Genomic DNA, 16,073 nt, shown 5'->3' on the forward strand with positions numbered 1-16,073 from the left:
TGCTGCAATCATACGGAGCCGCAGATTACAGTTGCGCTATTTTTGTTGCAGCGTTGCATCACAATTCTTTTTCCATTTCACTCTGCTTAGAAAAGTTTATCAATGTATTAAAGTTCCGATTATTGTGAAAGAGGGAAAGCAAAAAACTAAAAATATATAGCTGCATCCTCAATCAAAAACGTGTTTTCATTGTAATCACATGATTTTAACAAATCAACTGAAAAGCAGGAGGATTCCCCCCTCCCCTCCCCTCATGGCTGACTCCGCAGAGTGAACTTTCTCCAACTCCCTCCATTGTAGTCTCAACCTTCTCCTCACGTGTCAGAAGTTCACTTGACCCCGCCCCCTTCCGCCTGTTGCCCTGCGGTAAAATGGCGGCTGCCGGCATGACCTGCCAGGACGCTAGTCTGTCGCACGTGTTATCATGGCGCCAGGCGGTGACCTCTGGCCACCGGAAGTAGTTCCCTACAGAGCATGCGCAGTAATGTCTAATGGGAGGAGACGTCGGCGGAAGAGGCCGGGCTCTAGCGCCGCAGCTCGGGGAGGGTGTGGGGGCTTGGCCTGTGTGACAAGCAGTGCGGGCCCCGCCGCTGTCATCGCTCGTCCTTCCTTCCTCTCCCGCACTACATCCTCGTCGTCCCCCTCCCCCGAGTGCCCGGCCGCCGCGGTAGGATGCTCTTGTTTGTGGAGGTGAGAGCGGGGAGCGCGCGGGGTGAGGGGCCGGCCGCCATGTGACTGGGCTGACACAGCAGTCCTCTCCGGCCCGAGCGGGAAGTTGCGTGCAGCTGCTGCGGAGGGGGCGCCATTGCTGAGGGGCCGCTGGCCGGGCGGCGGGGGGTGAGAGGGAAGCTGTGACGGACGACGCAGTGACCTTTGTCAGAGTCGCCGCTGTGGCCGCCGTCAAGGTGACATATGGGAGGTGGGCCTCACCGCATGGACTCCATTACTACTACCACCCCCACCATGGCAGCAGCCGAGGAGCTCCGGGGGGCCCCAGGTTAACCCCTTGCCTGCTGGCTGGCTTTAGCGTGCCCTGTTTCTGGGGGTCCTTCATATAATTAGTTAATGCTTGTATTACCGACTAGTACGGTTTAACCCCTAACGTATGCGTCACTTACCACACTTCCTGCTGCCGAGGGCGCCGCTGTTGGCCGCTTCTCTCCCATTTTCTTTGGAGAGACTTCCTGGGTCGCCTCGCAGTTCACTTCAGTCAATAACTTTTCATAAGTTAACTATTAAGTTGCCAAACTTTGGACGGGGCGAGCGGAGAGAGGCGAAGTAGTGGCTGCGGCGAGACGATGGCGGACGAACGGCTGCGTGAGTTTACAAGGAAGTGTTACAGTTGGGGTGATCGTTTTTGTTGTCTCCGAAGCGCACGCGCCCCGTAACGTTCGTCGCTGAAAGATGGCGGCTACCTGTCTATAGTGGGTGATGATCGGCGGCGGGTTACTTTATTTTCTATAATGGCGCTCGTAGACGCAATGATCGTTAACAAAAAAAAACTCGTTCAAATGAGAGTAAGTGACGAATTATCGTTCGGTCTGAACGCGCTGACAACGTATCTGCCTGTCTACACAGGCGGCGCGAACAGGCCGGCGGGGGCGTCACTCGTGAAAACACAAGGAAGCAAAGTGACCAATCGACAAACTGTTGCTCGGTGTCCGTGTTACACGACTGCCGCCGACAGTCACTTTTGCGCATTAATCGCTGTCCCCCACGAGGCCGGCGCAGACAGATCGTTAGAATAAGTGACGGTCGTTTTGGTTTGAGATGTCGTAAGGTCACACCTGCAGGGAACCGCTTACGGTTTTCCGTCTTTCGCTCCATTGTTGGCCGCCTTGGGGAATAGGCGCGACGGAACGCTCGCTCTCTACACGCGGTTTGCAGGCGACATAACGACTGGCTCTGCATAAAGTGATCGACCAATCGTCAGTGAATTGGTCTTGTTCGCCGTCCGATCGCCGCCATCTTTACACCGATTACCTTTAGTTTTGCACAGTTTGTGAACCTTAAGCATTTTATGTAAAAGACCCCAAACTGTCGTCCCTATAGACCCTCGGAACGGTAACAGCGGCGAGATGCTGGCGTATGACGGTCTGTCGGAGCGCTCGCCTCCCTCAGTTATTGGCTGGTTGTTGAAAGCGGACGATAATTAACCAGCGACTATTTTTTTCGTAGGTGGGCCGGATCGAAGCGACTGCTGAGCGAGTTCTCGCCTTGTTGTTTTACATGGAGCGATTGGTGCTTGCGTTCGCCCTATTGAGCGCTTATTAGCCAATTGTCCCGTAAACGGCCACCGTAAATGTCCTTGGCTTGCGCCGGCCTCTTCAGTAACATCTGTCGCAGGGAACGCTTGGTGACCGCCAATAAGACGTCATCGCTTCTCCAGCTTTTTTTTTTCAAACCTATATATGCGCGAATGCCGTTTTCCGTTAGGTGGGTTGTGGTCTTGAGTCTCCGTATACCAGCTGGGTCTGTCATGGCGGCCGTATCTGTTGTCACCCAGCTAGTTTGTTGCTCAAGGACTTGTATTTAATTGTTTTATTATGACTGGGTTAAGAAAAGTTTGGCGCAGTATTGGGGCATTACGGGCAAATGTTTGTGTAAACAATGGCCCCGAGAGTCGCCCGCTTGTCGGAGGCACTTTGTTTTTTTGTTTTTTTTCTCATCTTACCTAAAAACAAGTTTTTCCAAAAAATGCATAAAATTCTCCAAAATCGGCAGATAAAAACTTGTATAACATCCCCTATAAATTCAGTGTGGCAGCCACCTGGCATCGTTGGCAACGCTCATCATGGAAGGAGGAGCGCCCCCTGGTGGTGCCCTTTAATATCGGCATGCTGTATTTGCTTTTCACATTCCTTTAACCCCTTACACCGATATAGGAGTATCGCCGCGCTCTGTATTGGCGACGACTCCGAACCGTAACCCGCTGGTCGGCTGACTTATCTGCCCGTCTGTGGGCGGTGGTACGGGGCGGTTGTCAAGGTTAATATGACACAACCCTCCCTTGTAAACAATGTGATCGCTGGGACGGAGACCAAACCTCGTCAGCCCTGCCAAATAACTGAGCTGCCAGCGTCAAGGCCTCCGTGACCCGCCGCCAAACAGTACGCGGACAGAAAGCAAGAGGTGACAACCATGTGACGCCTGCGAGAGCGCATCCTGCCTGCTGACTGACTCTACCTAAGGGCAGCCCAGTAACCCTTTACAGTCACTCAAGGTCACCGCTCTCATCTGTAGGTTTAGGTGCAGCCGGGAGGGCTTGTTGTTGTTTAGTCAACTTAATAATTTAATTACGGTGTGTGGACAGAAGTGTGCGATAATGATTAACCCTTTATGTCCTGCATTCTGTCCTATAGCTTAAATGCTTCCGGAGGAATAATCCCTTCTATGTTCGCGAGATCCCATGGCTGATCGGACAGCGTGCCCAGAGTCTCCCCAGTAGACAGCGTGGCAGGGGCTTGAGTACCTCACCGCCCCTCCATTCACTTTCTATGGAGATGCACCCGGCTATCTCCCCGACGGTCACACTCCCATTGATATCGGGTGCGCACGCCAGGCATCCAGCTTTTTTTTTCTTTTTAACGCACCCTTTGACTTTAGCGGATGATTGCAGTCCGAGAATCGCATCAGAATAGGACGTGCCGCGGTTGCTTTTAAATGGTCCATCGATCCATGAAGAAAATTGCACACATGAATACACGCACTGGCTGGAAGGGGGCCGAGTGCTGGACGCTTCAAACTCGGACGTTAAAATGAGCCCTTAAATTATTTTTAAACAGATAATTGTGTTCTTTTTATCTTTTTTTTGCGTTTATGCTTCTTTAAATATGAGTATCATCTGTTTTTAATGCGCTGGAGAAAAAGGAAGGTGATCAAATGTCATTTAAAGCGCCCATTGAACAAAAATCACTCGCATGCCGCTGTGTGCCTTCCTTTTTTTTTTTTTTCTCCCTTTGCCTGTTGACTTGAATATGCGATTTTCATGCCTGAAAACACCAGAATAGGACGTTGCGTTTGTCAGTCCGTGGGGGAAAAAAATTAGAATAGCCTTTTTTTTTTATGGGTGCAGTTTGCGCAGTTACAAATTCGGATGTAACTCGGATCTAAAACTCACCCTTGTGAATTCTCCGACTTGGAATGGAAGTCTACCTTCTCTAGTGATTTGTATCTCTGCTGATTAGGCCATACTTGTGGTAGCTGACGAAGCGTGCGCTGACTACGTGGTTGGGCAGAAGGGACGACTATGTCGGTATTTTTGGCAGCTCTTGAGAGGATCTTTGGGTCTCCCGGGATCTGTGAAGCACAAGTGTAACACAAGCGGAAGGCTGTAACCTCTCAGCATTGTGGAAGATCAGCGGCTTAAAGCCTCTCTGGCATTGTGGGCCTGTAGATCCTGCCAGGTCTTGTCTCCGTGTGCCGGGGCAGACATTAAAGTCCATTAATCCGGCACCTTTATGGAAATCCTAATAAATCCAGTGCTGATTAAAAGACAATGCACACGGGTGGATTCTTGCTGCTGAATCCGGGGCGGCTCCAGATGCCGCAGCAATAGTTCTCCATAGCATGCAGTGCAGAAAAGATTCTTCGTGCGCACGAGCAGAAACCAATTGTGGTTTCCGCTTGCAGATGAAAAATGGCAGCATGCTGTATTTTCCTGTAGTTCCCGTTGGCTTCCATTGAAGTCCGTTGACAATGTGGACGGACTGCGGTTTCCGTAAAATTCTGTACTGCGCATGTCCGATGGCGAGCTGTGCGGACCATCTGTAGTACAGAAAACCCGGAAGAAGACAGGCCCGTGCGGATGCCGCTGCCTGCACACACAGGTACGCAGGGTCACCCGCCGCTGTCAGGTCCGGACTGCATGTGGGATTCCGCAGCGGAATCTGGAACTGCCGTGTGCAAGAGGCCAAAGGAACCTACCTGCATAGCCAGTCTCTGCCGGCATGGTGTAGCCAGTCACCTCTACCCATATGCCTACAGGAGTACTTCACTATGTACTTCTAAAGCATTTGTGGGCATGTAAATGTGTACGTAGGCATCGGTATCTGATAAAACGGACCCAATGATATCCCAAATACGTGACAAGGAGCTGCCGGCACACAGTTTTTTTTGTTTTTTTTAGGGCTGTCTAGTTTTAGTGGCTGCTGTAGATGTTCCTCAACAAGTAGTGATACTGTGTCGGCTCCGAGGTTTGTTTAAGGGACTCCTCTTACTTTGCCCAACCTGTTTGTCCGCCTCCGACTAGTGTCTGTCTGTCTTTGTGTAATGTTATTTACCATACAAGCAGAGCTGCCAATGTTTGACAAGCTGTCTAATATACTTGGAAACCATGATGGGACTGGTGAAGACGTCTTGTATGATGTCTTCAGGCTGTGTGTGGGGTGGGTTTACTACATACTCCTCCTGTTTCTTACCTGTTCTCATGAAAAACATTTTTTTTTTCTCCTTCCTTAGACCCCTGGAGACGTGACTGTAGTGAGGGCGGACAGTGGGTGACGGCTAGGACTGTCTTTTAGGGTACGTTCACTCATAGTAGAAATGGCAAGGAAAATCAGCAGAAAACTGCGTCAAAATCTGCACTATTAGGCCGCTTTCACGCGGCTTAGAAAATCGCACAAGATTATTGTGCATTGCAAGATGCAGAAATCTTGCACGAATGCGAACCCCGTTTTTGTGAATGGCGTCATAATCATCTCTCTACCCCTCCCACATTTCACCACAGAGCAATGCAGGAATCAAATCATGGCACGGCCTATCTTTGAGCGTGCCCGCACATCACCCATTGCGGTGAAAGGGGCCCGTGGCAGCAACATACCTATGGGAGAAGTGCTGCAATCCTCCACCACGACTGACAGCCGCAGCGGAGGATCGTTACTTCCCCGAAGTGATGCGAGGTGGTTTTGAGATAAAAACTCCTTGCATTCACAGGGAAATCGCATGTTGGCGAATGCGATATCGGGTCATGAGTCATAGCCCAATATCATACTCGCCCCCTGTGGGAAGTTGGCGTAAGTGCGGATTTTGCTTCTGATCCACAGCACATGTCACCCTTCAATTGAAAGGGTGAAATCCGCATGAAAATCCACTTCATGCAACCTAAGGGTGCAGTAAGTCCGCCCCTTGTCAACCTACCATAAAAGGCATAGTCCCATCTCATAAAGTTTCGTCTTTTCCCCTCTTTAGCAATTTGGAATGATAACATGAAGAAAAGTGCTTGCTCACATTTGAAGGGGTTAGGCCACAAAACTCCGAACGCCGGGAGTGCCCATTATTATGGTAATGGCTGAATGGAGCGCAGCGACCACAGCTTCTTACCGTCCAAGCCTAGTGATGCGCTCAGCTGTCCTCGTCGGCCATGTAGAAGCGATTGGGGGTTACGGTCGCACCACTGCATTCACTAGGGGAGATTAGAGTATGCCGTTCTTATGATTGCATGTGTCCAAGCAGTTGGGACCCCTGGCAAAAAATCACTTGTGGGTAGTAGTAAATGACTTTACGGGAATAACTCATTTAAGGGGGGGGGGGTTTAAACTAAAGGGGTGAAAATCTGAGTATTTCACAGACTTTATTTAGGGTACTTGTTGACTCGTCACGTAAATGTTTATTGGCGCCCGGATCAGGGAGACTTCTTCAGCTCCGGTGACTTGTGCTTATAGGCACTGGGTATAAGTGACATATATTAACTCGGCTCAGTGTGTAATTTCTACGTCTTGGCACGTTGGGCGTGAATTGGATCACACTTTTGGCCCCAAATGCGCGCATATATCTTTTTACGAAACTTGTAAAATCGCACGAGGCGCCCATGATTGTGATGTGCTGAGTGGCACTTTCACACTGTGCCGGGTGTGGACTTCCAGAAAATAGATGGGTATGGAGTTATATAATCATGTCTCTTTTAGTTTGACATTCAGGTTCAATTTAAGTGTTAAAATTTGACCTGGCAACAATAGGGTTAAATGCTGATCTACAGCCGTTCGCTCCCTAGAAGGGGGGGAGGCGAGTGCAGCACTAAGGGGAAAGTTTTGTCCCCGAGTTCTCTAAACTCCTTAGTAGTTTCTTCTCCAGGGCAGGAAAGCGTGTCCGACTCCTCGTTTTGTGGTCTCAGGTTTCTGTTTGCTAATAACTGCATTACGAGAGATTTAATTTCACTTTTGAACAAAAGTAGGTGCAGAAAAGTTTCCTCATTCCATCGCAGTAAAACAATGGCTGTATTGTTCTCTGGAACCAGCCGTCATTACCACGCAGTGCAGAACCGCACTGCAAAAACTGCATGCGGCTTACCGTATTTTGCGGCAAGTGCATTTTTTTTAATGCTTTATCTGTGAAATTGCTACAGTTCGTAGAAAAATGCAATTTTTTTTTTTTTAGCCCAAACTATTTGCATTGCATTAAAAAAAAGACGCAACTGTGCACCTTGCTAAAATACAGGTCAGCCATATCTATAGGAAGGTCTTACAGCGGTTCATTGCCTGACTTCACTTATATCAGCTCTTTTAATTTGGAAGCTACAGGCGCAGGTCAGTTGTTACTTTCCAGCGTATCGGTGATAAGAAACAGGCGATCAGGTTACCTCAATGGGTAAAGGTAATCCAGGATCTCTTCAGCTCTCCAAATGTCAGCCAGAGTGTTACTTGAAGTTTAAAGTTGCTTTTCCGGTGGAAAATAATAATGGTGACGCATCCTCAGATAGTTGTTGATAGCTGATCGGGCGCCCTATGGGGCTGCGGCTCCGACCCCTGAGTAGTGGCCAACACTTGTAACTGCAGGTGTATCTATCATTGAGATCCCAGCCTGCAATTACAATTCTACGTGTAACATGAAGTGGGCAGCGTTTAAGCGCAGCGATTAGTGAGGGAACCAGCGATTTACTTTTATGCTGGTTGAAAGTGAGCGACAAACCGTAAACTAACGATCGCTTTGAGTCTAGGCGTAATGATTATCGCGCAGGAGTGAGCCAACGATTATTTTTATGCAGGTTGATTATCCCGCGCTTTCGTTAATTTAGGCGGATTTTGAACAACTGTTACGTGTAAATGGGCCCTTAGGAAAAAGTTAGTTGCAATTGTTACGTTTTCTCCCCACTTTGGTTCTTGTTTAATGCCTAAAGGCTTATCAAACTACCTAAAAGCAGTGTAGAGTACTTTTGAGGGGTGCTTTTGTTCAAAATGGGGTCATTTAGAGTGGATTTCAAATATATAGGCCCTGAAAACCAGTTCAAAGTTGGTGTCCTTTAAGTTTAGAATTTAGGGCTGTGGTTTTTTTGTTTTTTTGCTTGTTTTTTTGTTTTTGTTTTAAACTTTCAAGTTCTGAAATTGTTTTGTAAGCAAATTTCAAGTAGTAGACATGTGAAAAATGGTATTTATTAACTTTGGGCTGTGTGACTCTTAGGCCGCCTGCAGACGAGCGGAAATCCCGCCGCGGGATTTCCCGCGGGATTTCCGCCGCTGAAAGTCTGCATAGGAGTGCATTACAATACGCACTCCTATGCAGACGGCCGCGGTTTGGCCGCGCGAAATCTCGCGCGGCAAACAAACCGCGGCATGTTCCAATTTTCTGCGGGGCACGCACTCACCTGGCCGCCGGCTCCGGTCTGCGCATGCGCCGGCTGCGCGGCAGCCGGCACATCAAAGAGCCGGGGCCGCCAGGCGCGGGTGAGTACGCGCTCGTCCCTGCAGACTCTGGGGTCGGATCGCGCGGCGAGATTTCTCGCTGCCTGATCCGACCCGCTCGTCTGCAGGCGGCCTTACAAGCAGAAAACTTTTTCTAAGTTTATTTATTTATTTTTACAAAATTTTTGGATTACTTTATAAATGCATGTAAAACGTATCAACCAAAATTCACAATTAACATAAAGTACAATGTGTCATGCAAAAAAAAAAAAATTCTCAATCGCTCAGATAGCTAAAAGCATTCGTGACTTATTACCACGTGAAGTGACACGTGTCAGGCTTGAAAAAAAATGGAGTTGGCACAAAGGTCAAAACTGGCGGTGGTGGCAAGAGGCTAAGTTATCTATACTGTTGTATACTTTTTGACTCCATGCTGTTGTTTGTCTATTTAGGTGGCGTCTAAAGGTGCTGGTTTGAATCCTAATGCAAAAGTATGGCAGGAAATCCCGCAAGGAAACACTGAAGTTTCTGAGACAGTCCATGGCACAGAGGAGTCTTGGGATGAGGCAGCGGCCACAACAGAAGCGCCCACAGAAGGTTGGTCTATCCGTACTTCAAAACGTATAAATCCTGGTGGAAAACTTATGCACTAAAGTCCGATTTTTAAACTTTTTTTTATTTTTTTTTTAACTATATTGAACGGCTTCCTTGTAGGTCTCTGCAAGTAACTCCCAAAACATCACCTCAGTGTTGAAGTGCTAACTTTCTTGAATGAGCTCGATCATCAGAAAACCTGAAACACTGGCTAAATATGTTCTCCGTCCCAACACAGCTGACTGGGGAACAATGCGAATGTGATGGTTAAATCCTGTAATAATTATAACCCGCCGCTTCGCCTTTTTATGAAGATCATTAATGGGACTTATTTTACTGCGTCGTGTTTTTTTTTACAGCGTCCTGTAATGGCGGTTGCATGGGAGGTGGTTCATCCGTGGGACAGCTGGGCATCTACTAGAAAGACAGAAGTGGCATTTTATGGTTTCCTTCTTCCGATTGCTCTACATACATGCTCTATGCTCATGAGTGATATGTATGCAGTCGGGTCTAGTGGTCACAAGTACCAGATGGCAGCTCACATGACCGTGCTGCAGGGTCTAACTAAACCTGGCATTGCCCAGGCAGCTGTCTCCACCCCATCACCCTTCCACATTCAATTGTAAAGGAAATAAGACATTAAAAATAACCTTTTGGGGATCACGCAAAACATGCAGATCACTCATGTACAAAACCTCCTAACGCCTATGCAGCGGCCCTAAGGAGGGAATATCCTATATCAATATAGTTTTTGCATAATGGCAAAAAAAATAAGTTTTTAGGCTACTAAGCAAAAAATGCTAGGTGATAAATTTTCGGTCACTGGTGACCCACCACAAAAGGTTGTTTGTCCCCTGTTTTTGAATGGGGTGGTGGCTGAGCATGCATCCTACTGCTCCAAATTTTGTGGGACTAACATCGTTTCATAACCTTTTGAATGGAGCTGGTGGGGGGGAGGGGGGGGAACGCATGCTTGGCCATCACTTCTATCAAACAGGTATTCAGCCCCCCCCATCTTATTTTGATTGGTGGGACCCTAAACAATCGGACACTTGGCACCCCGTGTGTGGATAGGGAATTAAAAGGGGTTGTGCCAAGATAAGTAACAAATACTTCCTTACGCTAATAGAACCTTCATATTTTTGCAGGCAATCTAGAAAGTCTGAGTGAAACTTGTAAACCCTTTGAAGTAATGTATTCCCCCTCTTGTGAAGTGAATAGGAATGGCCTTCAGTTAGAGGAAGCAGCAGCGAATGGAATGGACTTATTAGGACAAGACGAACTTGGATACCAAATGTTTGAGGTTTCAGGTAGTTTTATTTTTCTTTTATCTCTAAGCTGTTCTCTCCAATGTGCAAGTCATGGCTTACGATCCCATAATTTAATAGTACTGAATGGAGAAATTAAGAGATGTGTTTCTGAAAATTGTTGTATTGTTGTGCTGGGTGAGATAACCCAGTGATCTTTTCCGTCTTTTTTTTTTTTTTTCTTATCAGAAATTTTTTTTTTTTTTATACTCCCCTCAGGAGGAGTATTCCAGTTTTAAGTAAATACAGTTAACCACTTTGTAATTAATTTTTAACACTCCATACGTGACGGGTGCTGGCTATCTTTGACAGCTAATGCTTGCCTGCAACAGTGTGATGAGAATGTCAGGTGCCATTCGGTTGCCATGGTAGTCTGGGCCATCTGAAGGCCCCAAAGGCTGCCATGACTGATTGCCTGACAAAACTGTAGACTACTTGTTTAACTGCGTAATAATGCAATACTATGGTATTGCATTATACTGGATGAGTGATCAAACGACTGCTAGTCCAAGTCTCCTGTGGGGCATTAAAAGAAAAAAAAAGAAAATTACCATATTTTCCGGCGTATAAGACGACTCCCAACTTTTCCAGTTAAATATAGAGTTGGGATACCTGTTGTCTTATACGCCAGACTAACCTGTAGGGAAAAAAAATCAATACTCGCCACTCACGGCGTTCTGCGATGATCTGCGGCGCTACTGCAGGCTGTCGCTCCCTCCTCCGCTTGAATGCCCCGCCTCCAGAAAGCTAATGCCCTGATTGGCTAACTCAGCGCGGCGTCAGCCGATGAAAGCCGGTGCTGGGCTAACCAATCACAGCCAATCAATGTCAGATACCGCGGGAGGTGAGGATTGTTTGTTTGTTTGTTTTTTTTAACAGGTAGTTAGTCCGGCGTATAAGACGACCCTCGGCTTTTGAGATGATTTTCCTGGGTTAAAAAGTTGTCTTATACGCCGGAAAATACGTTGGTTAAACTTTTTTCTTCCTAATAAAACTTTTGAGTTTTATGATTTTCTTAGTTTTTTTTTTTTTTTTTTTTTTCATTTTTGCTCCCCACTACCAAAAAAGGCCAGGTTAATAAATCAGGTTTTGCCCCTGCTATGCTGATCACTGGGGTCCTTGCGGCACATGTTTTCTTTGCAGGTGGCACGTTACCCAGCACGATGTGACCGTGCCAGTAAGTCAGTTGCTGCAGCAGTGATGTCTCTTTTGCAATTGATAGTTTAATGTAGCCATGTGCTGCTGGACAACACACCTGTGCCCTGTGATGTGATTAACATCATGATTATAATGGGATTAGTACCAGTGTTTCTAGTGGCGCAATGCACCACTTACTAATATAATATAGTGAAAGGGATTGGAGTTGGTTGCAAGTCCTAAAACAGCAGAGCCGGACAACAGCCATGTGCTTACAGGACCTGTAATGTCACCATCGTGTGATCGGTCACCAAGGCTCTGTGCGCTGCCCCGATCACATGACTGTGATATCACATGTAACTCACCCAATCACTCCGATTAGTTAGTATTTTGATGGCCTATCTTTATGGGTAGATATTGATGTCTCAATTTATCCCAATTGACAGTTTAATTTTTTAAATTTTTTTTTTATGAAGGTGAAAGCACTTCAACCGTTCCACCGGCTGTTTCTGCAGAAGATCTAAAAGAATGTCTGAAAAAACAATTAGAATTCTGCTTTTCAAGGTATGATGTCGTATTTTTCTGACTATGACGCAGTTTTCAGCAAGATAAAGTCTTGCTAAAAAGTGCCTGCACCTTATCCAGAGGCAGGGGGGTCTGATAGATCCAGAGACCCCTGACCGCTGCCTTAATTATACGGCATTGTGCTGATCGATCATCAGGAGAACTCTGCAGCCATACATACCGCGGTTGCACAGCTCTCCCTCTCCCTGCCGCGATCCCCTCCAGCAGATAACGCTGGAGACCACTTCCATATCTCCCCTGGCGTGCAGGACCTCTTCTGTACACACAGGGACAAAGATCAAAGATCTTGCAGTAGCAGCAGGACCGTAGATGAAGTCATGACCATGTGAGCAGGGAGCAGCTAGAGGGGGTCATGTATTACTACACGTGTATGTGGAGACTTAGTAATGAAATCAGTGTTTAACATGCCAGCTGCAGGTGTGTGCATGTAGCAGAGCTGTATGCGTGTATGTATATGTGTATACTGCAGAGCTGTGTGCATGTAGCAGAGTTGTAAGAGTGCTGTGTGTGTATATAGTAAACTTGTGTGCTTGCGCCATTGTCTGAATGGACAATAATAGGAGCGGACTGTTTACTGTTAGCTCCCTCTTCTATACTGGAACACTAAAGTTAATGATGGTGACCCCTCCACTTTGTTAGACCCCCAGAGATCTTTACATTAGTAGAAAATATTTCTGTTGTCTAAAACTGGGATGTCTTATAGTCTGAAACATACAGTACATTAATTAGAGAAGTATCTTGTATAATATGTATTTTCTGACTGCTCAGTGGAGGATTCCACCATAATATTGAAGTTCTGTTTCGTTATCTTGTACTCCGCCCTTATGTTGATGCTGCCAGAGAGTAACATTATTATGTAAAGCACTACAGTTCCAATAACATCACTGGCAGACTTTGCTGCTGTAGACTGCTATCTGCGTGCCCCTTTATTACAAGGTGTAAAGGTAGCTTTACACTGACACTATTCATCATAGTCTCTCAGAAAAGTCAATGAAGTGTATGAACAGAGCGATGATTGTTCATTAGTTTGCAAGGTATCGTTCTTAGAGGGGATCTCCATGCAATTCTTTCCAGTCATTCAAATACGAACGACTGTGACTTTACGCCAGATGACAGATTATTAAGCAGTTCTTTTTGTTTCTGTAGGGTGAAACAAAGTAACTAGCGACTTAGCGCTGCTTATCCTGTTAGTGGCCATGTTTACGATGAATGACTGTTATTTGAATTGGCTCTTTTGAACGATTATGGGCTGATAGTCATTCCCATGTAACGTTACCCTGAGGTAGTGCTATAAATACTCAGTCAGTTCTGCTGGTCTTCTGCTCGCCTACTGTGTTATGTGCTGCTGAGCATGTGAAACGGGATCCCTCCATAGGCGGCGAGAGACAAGTAGAGCCAAGGAACGGTGCAGAGAGGAGGCATGGGATGTGGCAGAGGGAGCCAGGAAATAACCGCAGGTACAAAACGTCACACAAGCAGGAGATAAACACCAGGAATACGGCTGGAATCGCAGGTTTTAATGCAGTTTTTTGTTTTCAGCTAAAGCTAGAAGCGAATTCGGCAAGTATGTCTTTCATTCCTTTCTGAATCCACTCCTGGCTTTGGTTTAAAAAAAAATAATGCATGGAATTCCAACCTATAGACAATGGATAAATGAACAGTTCTGCACAAAATATTTAAAGGGAAAACTCCTTTAAATACATACTATGCTTAAGATGCAAAAGTTGAATGTGGTATTTTTTGTGTTTGCTACATCAAAGAAAAATCCTCATGTAATATTCTTTACTGCAGAGAGAACCTATCTAAAGACTTATATTTGATGTCACAAATGGATAGTGATCAGTTTGTACCTATATGGACGATTGCAAACATGGAGGAAATAAAGAAACTAACCACTGATATGGACCTTATTGTTGAAGTTCTTCGTTGTAAGTAGCACCATTGCGTTTGGGTATTTTTTACTTTATATTGGCACATCTCTGTGCTTGGGGTTGTGGTTGTTTTTGATCATGGGATGTGCGGACCTGCGTATGTTGTGCTGCTTTTGATCTTCACCGGACATGTACTGATAGGTGGCAGCACTCTCCTTTTGTAGTTTTCCCTAGAGCATTTCACTTTTATTATGTTTTAATTTATGTAACTTTTATCCTCAAAGCCTGACCAGTTATATTTTTGTTCTAGCTACTCCTGTGGTACAAGTTGATGAAAAAGGAGAGAAAGTGAGACCAAACCATAAACGATGTATTATAATTCTACGTGAAATCCCAGAAACGACTCCTGTGGAGGTACCTACTGCCTTGTTCTAGATTCTGAATTCAAAAACTTAAAATTAGGAGATTGCTGTGCTAGTCCCTAAGTGCATTTTTGGTGGTTATATAAGCAAACCTGAGTTTAGAAGTGCCTCTTATCTTGTTTATTAAACAAAGTAGGCACAAAAAGCACAAAGGCATACCTAGGTAAGAACACCACACGCAAGACTGACAGGTATAGGCCTCCTGCAGACGTCCAGGTCGGATCCCGCTGCGAGAATTCTTGGAGCGGGATGTGAGCCGTGACAACCTCAGCTCACCTGCTCCCGCCATCTCCTCTGCTCTATGTGCCGACTGCAGCCCAGCCGGCATATACGCAGAGCAGAGCTGGCTCGTCAGCCGTGACTCTTCTGTGCGGATCTCTGCGAGACCCGCACAGAAATGGGACATGCCGCGATTTGTTTACTGCGCAAGATTTCATCGGTCAAATCGCGTCTGTCTGCATAGGATTGCATTATCTAATGCAAACCTATGGCAGCGCGCACTGGCGGAAATTCTGCGGGAAATCCCGCTGCAGAATTTCTGCCCGTATGCAGGTGGCCATAGGTGGAGTTTCATTGAAAGTATTAGCCCTTTAAGGCTGGGGGTCACACGGGACCAAAATCTCACGGAATGACCGCATGGAAATACAGTGAGATTTCCGCAGGAAAAATGAAGCTTTTTGGAGCGGATGCGCCGCCTGTCTTCCGCTGTGGCCATCTCTCCCCATAGAGAGGAGAGCAGCCGCCATGGAAACAGAAAGAATTGACATGCTGCGTCTTTGAATTCCGCATGGCATGATATCAGCGCGCATTGACCTCAACGTGTGGACAAGATTTTTGCAAATCTCGTCCACTTTCCTGGCTAATCCCGGGATAAAGAGCCACGGGTGGAATGACCGTGCAGAAAGTCTGCACGGAAATTCTGTGGCAATTACGCCCAGTGTGAACCCAGCCTAAGAACTACTGATGTACATGTCTAAGCAACTAGCCAGAGCAGGGGGGGGCTCCACTGCAACAGTGTGCTGATGGGTTAACATGGCAGCACGGGGCCTACTGAAGGCTTCCAGGGCTGCTATGCACGGTTGCTTATTAGGACTTGTCTATTGCTGCTGGTAAAAGTGTGATATATTGCGATACTGAAGTATTGCAGTATGTCGCACAAGCAATCAAACGATCACAAGTACATTTCGGAGGTAGGGAATAAACAAAAAGTAATTAAAGTAATGACTTACCAAATTCAGGTGTTTTTTAGTATCTCCATAATCATACTGACCCGTAAAGTAATCCTAACCTTTTTAACACTCATTGAACACTGTAAAAGCAAGACTTCCCAAAGAAATGGCACAATTGTTTTGTTTTATCGTACTTGGTTATTATTTTAAAACTTGATATGGTACGTTAAATGATACCATTAAAAATACAGGTAGTGTTGGCTCTTTGAACACAGGTGAAGTGGCTTGTCCTCAAGGGGTTAAAAAGGTAGCCCCCACCTCCTAAATGATATTAATTTCCTATTGCAGGTTATCATAACGCTTTACTCTGTAT

The 16,073-nt window shown here is 46.3% G+C and overlaps 1 protein-coding gene across 4 annotated transcripts in view; it reads left to right on the top strand.

Annotated features, from left to right (window-relative positions):
• Positions 1–532: 532 nt before the first annotated feature.
• The window catches only part of LARP4 (La ribonucleoprotein 4), a 31,286-nt gene continuing 15,745 nt past the window's right edge, over positions 533–16,073 (top strand). Inside the window, exons 1-7 of one of the 4 annotated variants that reach the window (XM_066584341.1) lie at positions 533–690; positions 5,461–5,523; positions 9,068–9,212; positions 10,358–10,519; positions 12,130–12,217; positions 14,030–14,166; positions 14,420–14,523. In XM_066584341.1, the coding sequence (XP_066440438.1) occupies positions 10,402–10,519; positions 12,130–12,217; positions 14,030–14,166; positions 14,420–14,523 (447 nt within the window). In that variant the 5' untranslated portion in view covers positions 533–690; positions 5,461–5,523; positions 9,068–9,212; positions 10,358–10,401. Of the gene's footprint in view, positions 691–887; positions 906–5,460; positions 5,524–9,067; positions 9,213–10,357; positions 10,520–12,129; positions 12,218–14,029; positions 14,167–14,419; positions 14,524–16,073 lie in introns of those variants that run through there. The other 3 variants (XM_066584339.1, XM_066584340.1, XM_066584342.1) reach the window with 3 other exon arrangements.

The sequence above is a fragment of the Eleutherodactylus coqui genome, chromosome 1 (genome assembly GCF_035609145.1).
Source record: "Eleutherodactylus coqui strain aEleCoq1 chromosome 1, aEleCoq1.hap1, whole genome shotgun sequence".
Lineage (NCBI taxonomy): Eukaryota > Metazoa > Chordata > Amphibia > Anura > Eleutherodactylidae > Eleutherodactylus > Eleutherodactylus coqui.